The sequence below is a fragment of the Phragmites australis genome, chromosome 7 (assembly GCF_958298935.1).
Source record: "Phragmites australis chromosome 7, lpPhrAust1.1, whole genome shotgun sequence".
NCBI lineage: Eukaryota > Viridiplantae > Streptophyta > Magnoliopsida > Poales > Poaceae > Phragmites > Phragmites australis.
The window spans coordinates 3807366-3820043 of record NC_084927.1 but is presented as its reverse complement, the minus strand read 5'-3'; the positions used below and the strand labels follow the sequence as shown (position 1 = coordinate 3820043).

General features: G+C 41.8%; 1 protein-coding gene and 1 pseudogene across 1 annotated transcript; one reads left to right on the top strand and one right to left on the bottom strand.

Annotated features, from left to right (window-relative positions):
* Positions 1-253: 253 nt before the first annotated feature.
* On the top strand, positions 254-1742 carry LOC133923411 (thaumatin-like protein 1b). The gene is made up of 2 exons (XM_062368722.1): positions 254-565; positions 826-1742. Exons 1-2 carry the CDS (start codon positions 478-480, stop codon positions 1542-1544), a joined length of 807 nt encoding a protein of 268 aa, XP_062224706.1. The 5' UTR covers positions 254-477; the 3' UTR covers positions 1545-1742.
* A 1590-nt stretch (positions 1743-3332) lies between these two features.
* On the bottom strand, positions 3333-9635 carry LOC133923782 (pullulanase 1, chloroplastic-like; annotated as a pseudogene).
* Positions 9636-12678: the final 3043 nt, after the last annotated feature.

Here is a 12678-nt window from a genome sequence, read left to right as displayed (position 1 = left end):
TTTTTCCATTATCCAGAAAGGAGAGTACCGAATCGAAAAGAGGCAGACCTACCGATCGAGTATATAGTATGTCGGTGCAAGTGAACTGATGCCTGATAGTACGTACGTACGTGATGCCAATTACTTCTGGGTCGCCTTTTTTCTGTTGCAACAGCTAGATGGTCATGGCCCTTGCGAAGCGTGAGGAACCAAAATAAATTCGCCGAAAAGGCAACCCCTTTTTCTCGATCTGTTTCCTTTTTCCTTTTCCTCTCCTCCACGCATCATCATCTATCCGCCTATCTATCTAGTATCTGCCTAGCTACCTACAACCACCTAGGGCTCATGTACTTTCTTGCTTAATTATTGATTTACACTTCCTTGCTTAATTGTCGATTTACTTGCTATATGTATACATATAAATATAGGAGGTGTTGCTTGTGCTCGGGACTTGTAACTTGTGAGATCTAGGGTTCTTGTGCTTAATTGCTCTCTGCCATGGCAGTCGCTCGCCTTCTTCTCGGACGCCATTTCGCCGCCGGCAATGGAGCTGTCATTCTCGTGATTCTCCGGCTTCTCTTCGGAGGTGTGGAGTTCTTCTTTCGATCCGCACAAGTTTTTGCTCATTGTTATGTGTTCGTCCATGTTTTCACTTTGTTTAATTCGACATTGTCGCAAAGAACATGATTTCATAATTAATTAGCTCGGGTCCGTGCATGAAACTCGATTAAGATTGAGTTTTCTTCAGCTTGCTTTTCTGTACGTTTAATCCTTGCATGTTTTCATACCGCATGCATGCATGTGAATATACGTACGTCTCGTAAATGTGCTGCGATGGATCTGCAGCTCTGGGCGCGGAGGGCGCGTCGTCGTTCAGCTTCACCAATGCCTGCCAGCACCCGGTGTGGGTGGGCGCTCTCCATGGCGCCAGCTCGCCGCCGCTCGCGCTCTCCGGCTTCTACCTTCCGCCATCTTCCACGTCCCGCCTCGCCGCCCCGTCCTCTGGGAGCTGGTCCGGCACGTTCTGGGCGCGCACGGGCTGCGCGGTCGACTCCGCCACCGGCCGCTTCTCCTGCGCCACGGCCGACTGTGGCACGGGCGACGTCGCCTGCGACGGCCGCGGGCCGGCGGCCCCGGTCTCGCTCGTCGAGGTCACGCTCGCCGCGCCCGGCAGCGGCGGCCAGGACTTCTACGACGTCAGCCTCGTCGACGGGTTCAACGTGCCGGTGCGCGTGGCGCCCTCGGGCGGCGGCGGGGACTGCCTCCCCGCGGCGTGCGCGGGCGACGTGAACGCGATGTGCCCCTCGGACCTCCGCGTCGTGGCCGCGTCCGGCGGTGGCAGCGGCGTCATCGCGTGCCAGAGCGCGTGCAACGCGTACGGCACTGCGCGCTACTGCTGCACCGGCCAGTACGGTACGCCGGCGGCGTGCGGGCCGACCAACTACTCGCAGGTCTTCAAGAGCGCCTGCCCGGCGGCGTACAGCTACGCCTACGACGACGCAAGCAGCACCTTCACATGCTCCGGCGCCTCCAGCTATGACGTCACCTTCTGCCCTGGGACTTGATGCCGTGATAATCTTGTGAAGGAGATGGTCACAAGCGGATGAGATTATGATTCTTGGTGGTTCCTTAAATATTTTGTTTTTAATAAAGAGTAGTGAGAGATACAGTATAATCCGTTTGGAAGAAGGAATCTCGTAGGAGTTTTGTAGGAAACGCCATCTCCAGACTAGATGTTTCCTGCAAAATTCCTACAGAAATAACCTGTGGTGCTTCAACCATAATATGATTCACAAGGTAGCACACACATGAATTTATATATTTAATATATTCAAATATTCATGAAAAGAAGGTGGTTCGACCATACCATGAAATGCAATTTATTCATTTGTACCTTTGGCATCTTGGAAGATGCTACACTTCCATCATCTATTTATTTATTTATTTTGCAAACCATACAATATAATAAAACATACAATATGTTTTTCAGTTTCGATAATCAGCACTATATATATGACAAAACCAAACCTTGCCGATTTGGGCACTTTATTTTTTATATATATAAACTAGCCAAGACAGCCTCTTATTCTTCTATCTATTTCTTTAGCTATATGCTACAATGCAAGGGTCTTCTCTCTTAATCTTCATTCAGATTTCTTTGAAGCCAAAATGCAATTGTTCGCGAAAGGCATCTGATCCTGGGTTCAATGAACACCGCTGTTGTTCTTCTGGGCATGGTGAATTGGCCAGTGGCGGCCTGGTATGAAGACTGCCTGACTAAAGCATCTGATGAACTCACCTGAAACAATTCATAATAGCCGTCAGATATTCACATTATCTCTCAGTTGGCCAGTTCTACCACACCAGATTGATGATTCGTTGGTTTTTATGAGACCGAAACTCTGAACTACAAAGTTACATCTTTCCTCATAAATCAGGGTTATTCCATAGAGAATGTGCAGATTGAACGACATGTTCAGCATTGACAGAGACTTACAAAAGATGTGTAAAGTTTAATCCAAGAATGCAAGCACTGCCAAACATAGGACAAAGACAAAATGTTTTTTCATTGAATCCCTAAGTACAATAGTAAATGTGAAGCACTGGACTCAAAGGTACAATGCTTAACCAACGATGCTGCCCGAACTGGATATTGTTGACAGAATGATCGGTGCAACTAAAACAAGAGAAACATTTAGTTACCTGCACAGGATGCAATTCAAGCCCCATTGATGCAAGAGCAGGGATTTCTATAGATACTTCGTATGGACATACATTGAAGACAGTAACGGTATGACAGAAGCTGCAGAAGGTGATATGCCATTAGCTACTGTAGATAACATCAAAAGATTTTTTACCAGATATGGAAGTGCAGAGAACAAAAGACTGCAACTGATTTTCAATTTTTCAACTGATACAAAATTGTATGTTGCACAATACAGCAATCTAATTACACTAACGCTACTTAGTTCTTGTCTAATTGAGCCATCCCATGTCCACCAATTCGTGCATCATCAATGCTCATGGCAATAACTCCTGGGACTAAGGAGGGCTCTGTGTTGTGAAAGTGAACCCTTTGCTGAAACAAGATAGGGATACAATCGGTTATGAAGAAACCGCAAGAGATCAAATATCTCACTAACAAAACGTTTGAGTTTTCTTGTCCCAGTTGCTTGCTGCTAGTTCTTTGCTGAACATATGGTGCAGAGTTGCAACCAAAATGTTGCAGGAGGATTGTTTTTTACACTAGGTTTCAGCCAATCATTCATTTCCAACTACAAGCTGTTAGTTAACATATATTTGTATCCCAGTGCCAATAAAATAGCTCCCGTGGTGCATAACATTGATAAGTTTTACTTGATACATAGATAAATATTTCCGGAAATGCAGTTATGCTTGTGCCTTGTGTCATGAGCAGAAGCATCGTTGATCTGAAATGTACAGAAACAGTGGTACATTTGAGTAAATGGTTTGTAGCAGAATTTAATGAAGTGAAACAGAAAAAAATTGTCCTCCTATGCACAGAAAGCATACAAATGAGAAAACATGTTATGCTACTCCTGTGAGCATTGATACTTTAACAAGGATAACTTATTTTGTAAAGTTCAAAACTATACTGTTTCTATTGGGGACGAAGTATAGACAACTGGTGATCCATCAAAAGTGCAAATTTCTGATCCCTTCTTAGCTTCCCCAGTATGAGATATTAGTACATAGTCCCTCAGATTACCAGATAGTCCGATCTGCAAACGAAACATAAATCAATACGAGGACATGCTCATTTTTCCAGTACAGCTCCTGCATGGCAAACTTGACAAGCACAAATTAATTATTACACCCCAGGCACATAGGAAGAAAGCTCCACAATAGGTCCACCGCGACAACTCATATGCTGACTATTTAAACTGTCTCTTTTGCTGCAAGAGTATCTTCCAGAATTGTAGTGGTGAATGTCCATTACAACTTACAGCAATAGCTACTCCTACTCAGTAGTACAATTTTGTGTTGAGATAAAGAGTGCCTTTTTATTTCTCTTTCACCTTGAAATTTGGCATCCGCCGACGATTTGCTTCATACTAATTACAGCTGACCTAGTTGCACACATTTGTCTAAATTAGTAACTGATTAATTCCATTCATCTTTCTCTTTTTATCCCCATCCATAGTGTTAACAATTCTACTTGACTATCGTAACGAGGAACTCCAATTGTGACCAATACACTGTTTTCGTGAATTGTATCCAAGTGATTGCTAAGCTGTAAATTGCTTAGATTTTTTAACAGAGATGCATAAGACATATTTAACAATGTATTCTATGATGAAACCAAATGTTCATGACCACCTGAATAATGCTCACCATGCAACAGATAGTCAAAAACAGTAAAATATGTTGCAAATATGGATAACATTGATTCACTAATTTTCTAATGGGCATCCACTAACAATAGCTATTCATATATTCTTTGCAACAAGGCAAAACAAGTCAACAGAATGCATTTCCCAATAAATTGGTAGATAGGACAATAACAAGTTGAAATTCAACCAGTGTGCAAAAACTTTTTAGAAGGAAATGAATATTGATAGACAACCTGTATGTGGTCAGCATATGTACCAAGTGCTAGCCTGGTATCTGTTTCGTTACCCTGGTAATATCCATTTGGCTACACAAAAGGACATAAACCAAATCATAAACACATTTAAATTTTTGGAGCTAATCTAGAAAGATTTCAAATATGATTAAGTAAAATGTATCACAGCTCCAATTGAGAGCCCAAGGTATAGAAGATTTTCAGTTCCCAACGAGGACACATAAGATAGTAGTTAGTTAACTAGTTCAGCCAATCTCTAAAATACCCTTTACCTGATGGATGCATCTTCAAGCCATGAGACAAAACTGGCAAAGACTAACACAAAGCTTATAACTGGATAAAGTTGTATAATACATGGTACAAATGCCTAATGACAGAACATCAATTCATAGGCAGGTGGCTACAGCCAAATCATTGATAAGTGGAAAATGGAGATCTTTCAAGTTTCAGAAAATGACATTACTATGAGATTTGCACAACTTCTGGAGTCAAGATTGACCACTAACTTAAGGAATACCATTTAGGATCCATGTCAAGTGGATCTAGTTGTGAGATTGTGAATTATTCCTCAAGTCAACTAATGTACCTCAGAACAAATTTAGATCCAAATAATGTATTTAAGAAAACCATGCCATTAACTGCAATGGTCTTTAGAAAATAAGAAGCAAGCAGCTTGTTACTAAAAGGTAACACACTAACAGTCATTTCCAGGAAAGTAGCAGTACAAAGGGCATCAAGATTACCTCTAAGAACAGACCAGTAGAAAAGCCTTGCTGTAGCGGATTACTAAATGGATTACCCCCATTAATAGCATCACGGATTCTATCATTGAAACTGCGAATATCGTAGTATTGTATATTATTACACCGTATAGAAAAATGGAAAGTACATGCCCAACAAACACCAACAGGAAACTTCAAACACTGGCTATTTACTAGAACAAAATTGCAATCTGGTGTTCTTTTTTTATGTTGGAGCAAAGTTCTAGCAAGATATGAGTGTCGAGACTTTAAATTTCCTTCAATTTTACTTGTTGATAGTAAAAAAGAATTATAGGTTGAAGATTTGTTCTGTATGTTCAATAAGAACAACTAGTTAATTTAAAAGTAAATATCTTCGAGGAAATGTTGCAGGTAGTTGCTGAAAGGCGCTCAGTTCACATGGTGAGTTGGTTCAAATTCAGACTTCCCTGCCAATCCCTGTGCCACTCATATTAAGTTGCAATGCATTTATTCCACGTTTATTTTGTGCAACTTCACCAAAGTCCAATCCTTCACCATACCTGTCGCGATGTCAATGTCCTTATCAGTTCAGATACATAGATAATGCATGCTGGTACAATGAAAACTGGTTGCTTTGAAAATGAGCAATCTCAGCCCTTACAAGTATATCTTTGAACCATTGTTCATCCGTTGTAAGGCTTTGCAGAGCAGATTTTGCTCTCATCTGTATTCATCAACCAAGAGGGTTCTCAAGCACAAAGTGGGACACACTTAATTACCAAAAAAAAAGAAGGCGTTTGCATGTGTCCTGAAGCTCATCCAAAGCCTCATCCATGTCCTCGTGCAGTGTTATAGCCAGTAGCACCTGCTCACGAACTACACCATTCTCCTCGTGCATGGTTGACTTCACCTTGAAGTCCCTAATCCCACGCTCCCGACGGGGAAAGTAGTCGTAGGAAGTCGCTCTCGAGGTGCTCCTATTGCGCTCACAGACGCGAGCCAGTGCCTGCCTCGCTGCGTTTCGAATCCCTGTTTTGAAGCTTGCACGGACTGTCATTGCCTTGTGAATTCCCACGATCTCATAATTGTCGTTGCCTTCTGGAGAACCGTAGATGCACACATTAACAGTCCACTCCTCACGTCCTGGACGAGGCTGACAAAGACTGTACGCTGGCGCCTTGGTGTACCCCAAATGCTGCAACATCTCACCAGCATCATCGGCGCCTTCCCTGCATCCAATCCCTCAGAGTGGTACAACTTCTTGCCTTCATGTTGGGGAACAGTGACGACACGGTTGGGTACAGCTGAAGTGTTAGGTGCAAAGGTGGCAAGGGCGCGGGGAGAAATGTAGCCGTTGGTGGCCTTGCGAGCAGTCTACCTGGTACGGGCTATCTACAGGTTGAAAACAGGAGAGTGTTAATATTTTCAATAAAACAATAGAAAGAAGCACAAGGGTAAACAAAATTTTGCAAATATAGTTTTCATAATTTAAACCCTTAACACGCAACCATTTCTAAATAGGCTTGTGTCCTACGGTCGATATGGGTTTGATACCATTTCTGTCACACCCGATTTTAAAACTAAATCGAATGTAAACTACATGTATGCCAGGATCAAATTACATACACGTAGTGACGTCATAAGTGAGTAGCAGACACAATATCCATTATTACAACGTATTTTATTACATCAATAACTCAAGGGTCTAAAAGAAGATAACAAAACAACGTAAAATAAACTTAGCGCGGCGCCCAACTCCACAGGTAGTCGACCGAAAAGTCGTCTGCCTAGGACCCAGCTCTATCTTTTAGAAAGTCCTCGTAGTTTTCACCTTCTAAGCAGCAACAAGATTATTAAGGAGAGAGTAAGCGTGAGTATATAGAATACTCAGCAAGTGTGGAAAAATTATAACATGTGGGCCAAAAGTCAAGATAAGCTTAACTCAAAAGTTTATTGGTATAAACACTATTTTATTAGTAAAATGGTTATAAATGCAACCTACTTCTATGTGAATGATTTCTTTAAGACAAGAGCCAAGGTTCCAACCACCTTGCTCTACAACCGAGGTTCCAACCACCTCTAAACAAAACTAACTGAAATCACAGTTCCCACCACCGTGATCCACCAAATCCAACCCAAAACCAACCCAGAAAACACCCAAGAATCACCCGACTAATCATATTAGGAGTCCATGCCACTCATAACTATGAGCACGGCTGATATATCAGTTTTCACTCTGCAGAGGTCGTACGCTTCACCCACAAGATGTGTCCTCCTTTTTGCCCATATCGATCAAACACTTACACACTTCTGATGTGTGCGGTTAGGATTTCACCGCAAAGCCTTTCCAATGCCTCTCTCAACAAGTGTTGACCCGCTGAGGTTTCACTGCCGTACATAAGTGGAGTACAACCTCCACCCCAGAAACCCCCTCTTGCACCTTACGGTTTCAGAAAGTACACCCTTTTGTCCTTGTACCACCAAGTGATCTTCACAATGTTGAGAAAAAAACGAATTACTGAGCTAGGCATGTAAATGCACAGAAGCCTCCTTGAGAGTGACAGTCCACTCTGCTATCATGGGCACTGCAGTTAAAAATTAACAGGAAACGGAGAGCTAAAGTTTCTATAAATGAACATGCTTAAATCCCATCAAATACAGACACATAGCAGAGTTCACCTGAAATCACGAATATGCAATTGATATATGCTTATGTCAGAGAAGGAATCAGGCTTTGGCTTTTCATCCGCCAATTTGTCCGAGGAAGGTGGCTTCAATGTTTCACTATTAATGTCAACCAACCAAGTCCGTGTGCCATTTGCAAAAAGCCTGGTCAAAATGACAAAACATTAATGTCTTCCACTTTCTCTATGTATCATTAAGAACTAATAAAAATGCATGTAGCCTCTAGCATTCGGATCATCAGCTAAACTTTTTTCAACTTGTGATGTGGCTTGATGATACACCGTGACTTCATACAGATAGTACCGGTTCTCCCAGTGTCTTGGTCCAGTAACACTCCAAACACCATTTGACTCATTGAGTTGGACTGTCTCCAGTAAAGTCCCCTCTGGACCATCATAGAAGCATACACTCAAATCCTGCAGCAATATTGAAGACATTTTTTCATACAAGTGGGGAAAAAAAGGGGACTAGTGATAATACCTAAGAGACCAGACACCTTTCAGAATCCAGACCTGTGCTGTAGGAGCCCGAAGGTACAGGCTCGTGGCTTCCTCACTGAAAACTGCACCAAGCGGTCCAGTATAGGCAAACATGTCATCCAATACACCAGGTAGTCGCAATCCGGTAACATCTTGGCTTTTCCCGTGAGCTGCTTGTAACAGTAGATATTATCCTCATGAAACTTTTAGCAAAAGCTCTTTAAGCAAAGGCAGCCTAGTGTAAAGATTACTGTCAAATGAAGCAACGGCAAGTTGGCATTTCACAAGACTGACAACATCAACGGAGCTGGGAATTATGAAGGCTCTATAAGAGCTGATAAAAGGGAACTTTTGGGACACCTGAAGCATGTGAAATGGTACTCAAACATTAGAATACTATTTTTTCATAAAGTACAAAGATGGGCAAACAAAATATGCACTGCAGCACAAAAGATGATTGCAAGAGATCAGTGATACTCGTACAGTGGCTGGAAGCGCAGCATGTTCTGGCTGCAGATCAACTTTGAAATCATAACCTACCAAATCAGCAAGAATTTGTGACATGCAATAGGCTGGCACTATCATAACCAATTGTCGAAAAGAGTTTCAAAGGCGCCCATCGATTGCGCCTGCCTTCAATAACCCCATCCGGCATGCTCATGGTCGTGCTTCTGCTTCCATATAAGCAGAGGGACGTTTCTTGATCACTGACATCGCAGGCAATCAAGGACCTGGTCACCCAGTAAGCCCTCGCATTTGACAAGAACCCCTGCAGAGTGGCATCACTATTAGGTTAAGGACGGCTCAAAAACACAGCTTAAAACAAACGAAAGATTTTGAAAATTTCAAGACAGTGGTCAGTGAACTTAAGGTGCCCGTTTCACTGTGGGCCTGATCAAGCAGCACCCCACCCTGGTGCAGTTCGTGTTGTAATGTGATGATTTGCACACCAGTCTTCAAAACGCAACCATTTAAATTGTAATAATTCCTATAACTTAGTAAAACTATAATTTAATGAAGATACTATTCAAGACGAATATGCCCAATCTAAATTCACGAAGTTAGAAAACTCACTTCCTAAAATGTCATTATTTTTTACAATAGTTCTATATCAGGAAGCTCACTGCCAGGTGGGCCCAACAGGATCCGGGGGCTGTTTATGCAGCGCCTCAAGAACCCCATGGGGGTAATGCGAAAAACAATGGAGGGAAGATCAGCCTGCACCGTGTGACTGACATGCGGGATCCACGCCCATACCGTGGAGGGCAGTATTGTAATTTGTTCGCAACCGAGTGTTGGTTTGGCTCTCCAAACTACCGTTTCCTCCTTTTTCTTGTGCCTTGTTTTTTTACTCTTTTTTTTACCATTTTTTCTCTTGCATGTTAACAAGTTTGGGTCACCTCTTCTTCTTTTTCCTCTTTTTTCTGACTTTCTGCTTCTTTTCAGTTTTATTGCTTTTGATTCTTGGCATTTTATAATATGCCACGTCTGTTGTTGCAAGAGATCACAGACTTTCTACCTCTTTTCGCGGGCTTTTCTTGCTGCAAGTGAGCTAGGAAAGAAAAATGAGCTTTTTTTGTATGTCATGCCGTGTGGTTTTGAGTCACCGGGGGTTTTATGCTGCCAAGAGGTAATTAATTGCATCAACCACTAGAAATATGTAAACACATATGTCACAGTAAGAATATCTTTGATAATATAGATAGCTACCATCTATAAGAGTTATATATATTATCAATAGATAATATTATAGACAAACCTACCTAATAATTTAAATGTAACATTATCTATAAAATTAATATAAGGTCACATGCACTATACTATCAGATCAATTTGTATATGTTATCAGTAGATAATATTATAGACAAACCTTCCTAATGATTTAAATGTAACATTATCTATAAAATTAATATAAGATCACATGCACTATACTGTCAGATCAATGAATTAAATGAGTATACTTTCTAATAGTTAGTACTCTTAACTTTTATCTCTACTTGTTGCTCTCGTCTCCGTACAGACAAAAATCTAATATAGACCGTTTAAGGTTATCTGACATGCATGATTAGAGATGTTATAAGTTTCTTAACTTTTTATTTTACTCATAACTCTTTTCCATTCATGGCTATCTTGGACATATTGTTTAGAAACAAACATAACTTATACCAACTTACTCCATTTCAACTATTCATCGTGGTTTTACAAAACAATGTACTCCATGTCTGGGACAAAACTTGAGCTAGGGCGGAGTCTATTTCATTCATCTCATTTTGCACAGTAAAATTGAGCTTGCGCGGCTACGCGCCTGCACTAACACAGAAAGTGAAAGTGGAAGAAGTGACACAAATGATTTTCTAGGACCTATGTCTGGAACGGTGACGTTTTAAGAGGGGGTAAATTAGGACACTTAAAAATTAATGGCTTCAAAAACTTCACAAGATAAATCTATCTCAATTTCTATCTAAATATGCTCTAGATTTATCTAGTGCGTCTACTCTACCGCTCAAAAGGATTGCAACCTACTCTAGCAAGGTAAATTGCAAGTATGTAAATGCAGAAACATAAATAAGGTACAGAGACAAACTCAACACAAATGATTTTTATCCCGTAGTATTGGTGGCACACAAGCTACCCCTAGTCCATGTTGGAGCTTCACAAAGAATATGCTCCCGGTCGTCAAGTCTTTTTCGGTCACGGCTCTTGAGCTACCAAGTCACCAGAACAAGGCCTTAAGCACGATGAGTCACAAAGCCACCAAGACGAGGTCTCACCACTAACCTCTTTTCCGGTCACTTGTGCGCCGTCTTCACTTCGAAGCTTTAGTCATGTCACGTCCCAAAATCCATAATTACATAATTAAGCATAAATATGTTTCTTAAGCATTTTTGTTTAATTTTGTGTGATTTTGTTTTGTAACTATAAAGCAATTTGTTTAAAATTATTTGGATAAGAGAAGGAAATTTGGGAGAGAAAAGAATAGAATTTGTAGTTAAAAGGACATTTTTCTCTTATACGACATTCTTATATACTCTAAGACTGAAGAAGAACATTCTGAGCATCTCCGTGTTGTTCTTGGCCGACTTTGAGATCACCAACTCTATGCCAAGTTCAGCAAATGCGAGTTTTGGCTCAAGGAGGTCGCTTTTTTGGGTCATGTCTTATCAGAAAACGGTGTTGCAGTTGACTCGAGCAAGGTGCAGGATGTGCTCAGTTGGGTTCAGCCCAAGAATGTCATCGACTTTCGAAGTTTTCTTGGACTTGCGGGTTACTACCGCCGGTTCATCGAAAATTTCTCCAAAATTGCCAAGCCAATGACTGAGCTATTGAAGCAGGGAAGTGTATTCGAGTGGTCAAGTGAATGTGAGTCAGCTTTTCAGACCTTGAAGAAGCTACTCACGACTGCTCCCGTTCTTGCTCAACCTGATGTGGGCAAGAGCTTCGACGTCTATTGCGATGATTCCCGTATAGGCCTCGGATGTGTCCTTATGCAAGAGGGCAGAGTTGTCGCTTATGCCTCCCGCCAAATGAAGCGCCACGATGAGAACTACCCAACACATGACTTAGAGCTTACCGCAGTGGTGCATGCTCTGAAGATCTGGTGCCATTACCTAATGGGCAACTTGTGCCATATCTACACAGATCATAAAAGTCTCAAATATATCTTCACTCAGGCGGATTTGAATATGAGGCAGCGAAGGTGGCTCGATTTGATCAAAGACTATGAGCTGGAAGTTCATTATCACCCCGATAAGGCGAATGTGGTAGCTGATGCTTTGAGCCGAAGGGCTCATTGTCATTTTCTTAGAGTTAAGCCCGGGAATGCCACACTTTGTGATGATTTTCGCCGGCTTGGACTTGAAATGGTTTTGGATGGTTTTCTCACCAAACTAGAGATCAGATCCACTCTCCTAGATGATATCAAGGCAGCTTAGAAGGGTGATAAGGGCATAGCCAGAATTCGGGAGAAAATAAAAATCGGCAAGGCCATGTGCTTTTCTGAAGATGACCAGGGTATTCTATGGTTCAGGAACCGTTTAGTGGTTCTGAAGGTTGAGGCACTAAGGAAGAAGATACTGGATGAGGCTCATGACTCGTTGCTATCCATTCATCCAGGGAGCACGAAAATGTATTAAGACCTCAAGCCACGGTTTTTTGGGGACTCGCATGAAGCGAGAAATCGCTCGATATGTTGCTGAGTGTGATGTTTGCCGAAGAGTGAAGGCCG

What these genes read in the sequence shown, in the direction of transcription:
- LOC133923411 (XM_062368722.1), top strand. Translation starts at nt 478, where the DNA reads ATGGCAGTCGCTCGCCTTCTTCTCGGACGCCATTTCGCCGCCGGCAAT. An exon ending in TCTCCGGCTTCTCTTCGGAG is followed by an intron (nt 566 to 825) that starts GTGTGGAGTTCT and finishes ATGGATCTGCAG; the next exon opens with CTCTGGGCGCGGAGGGCGCG.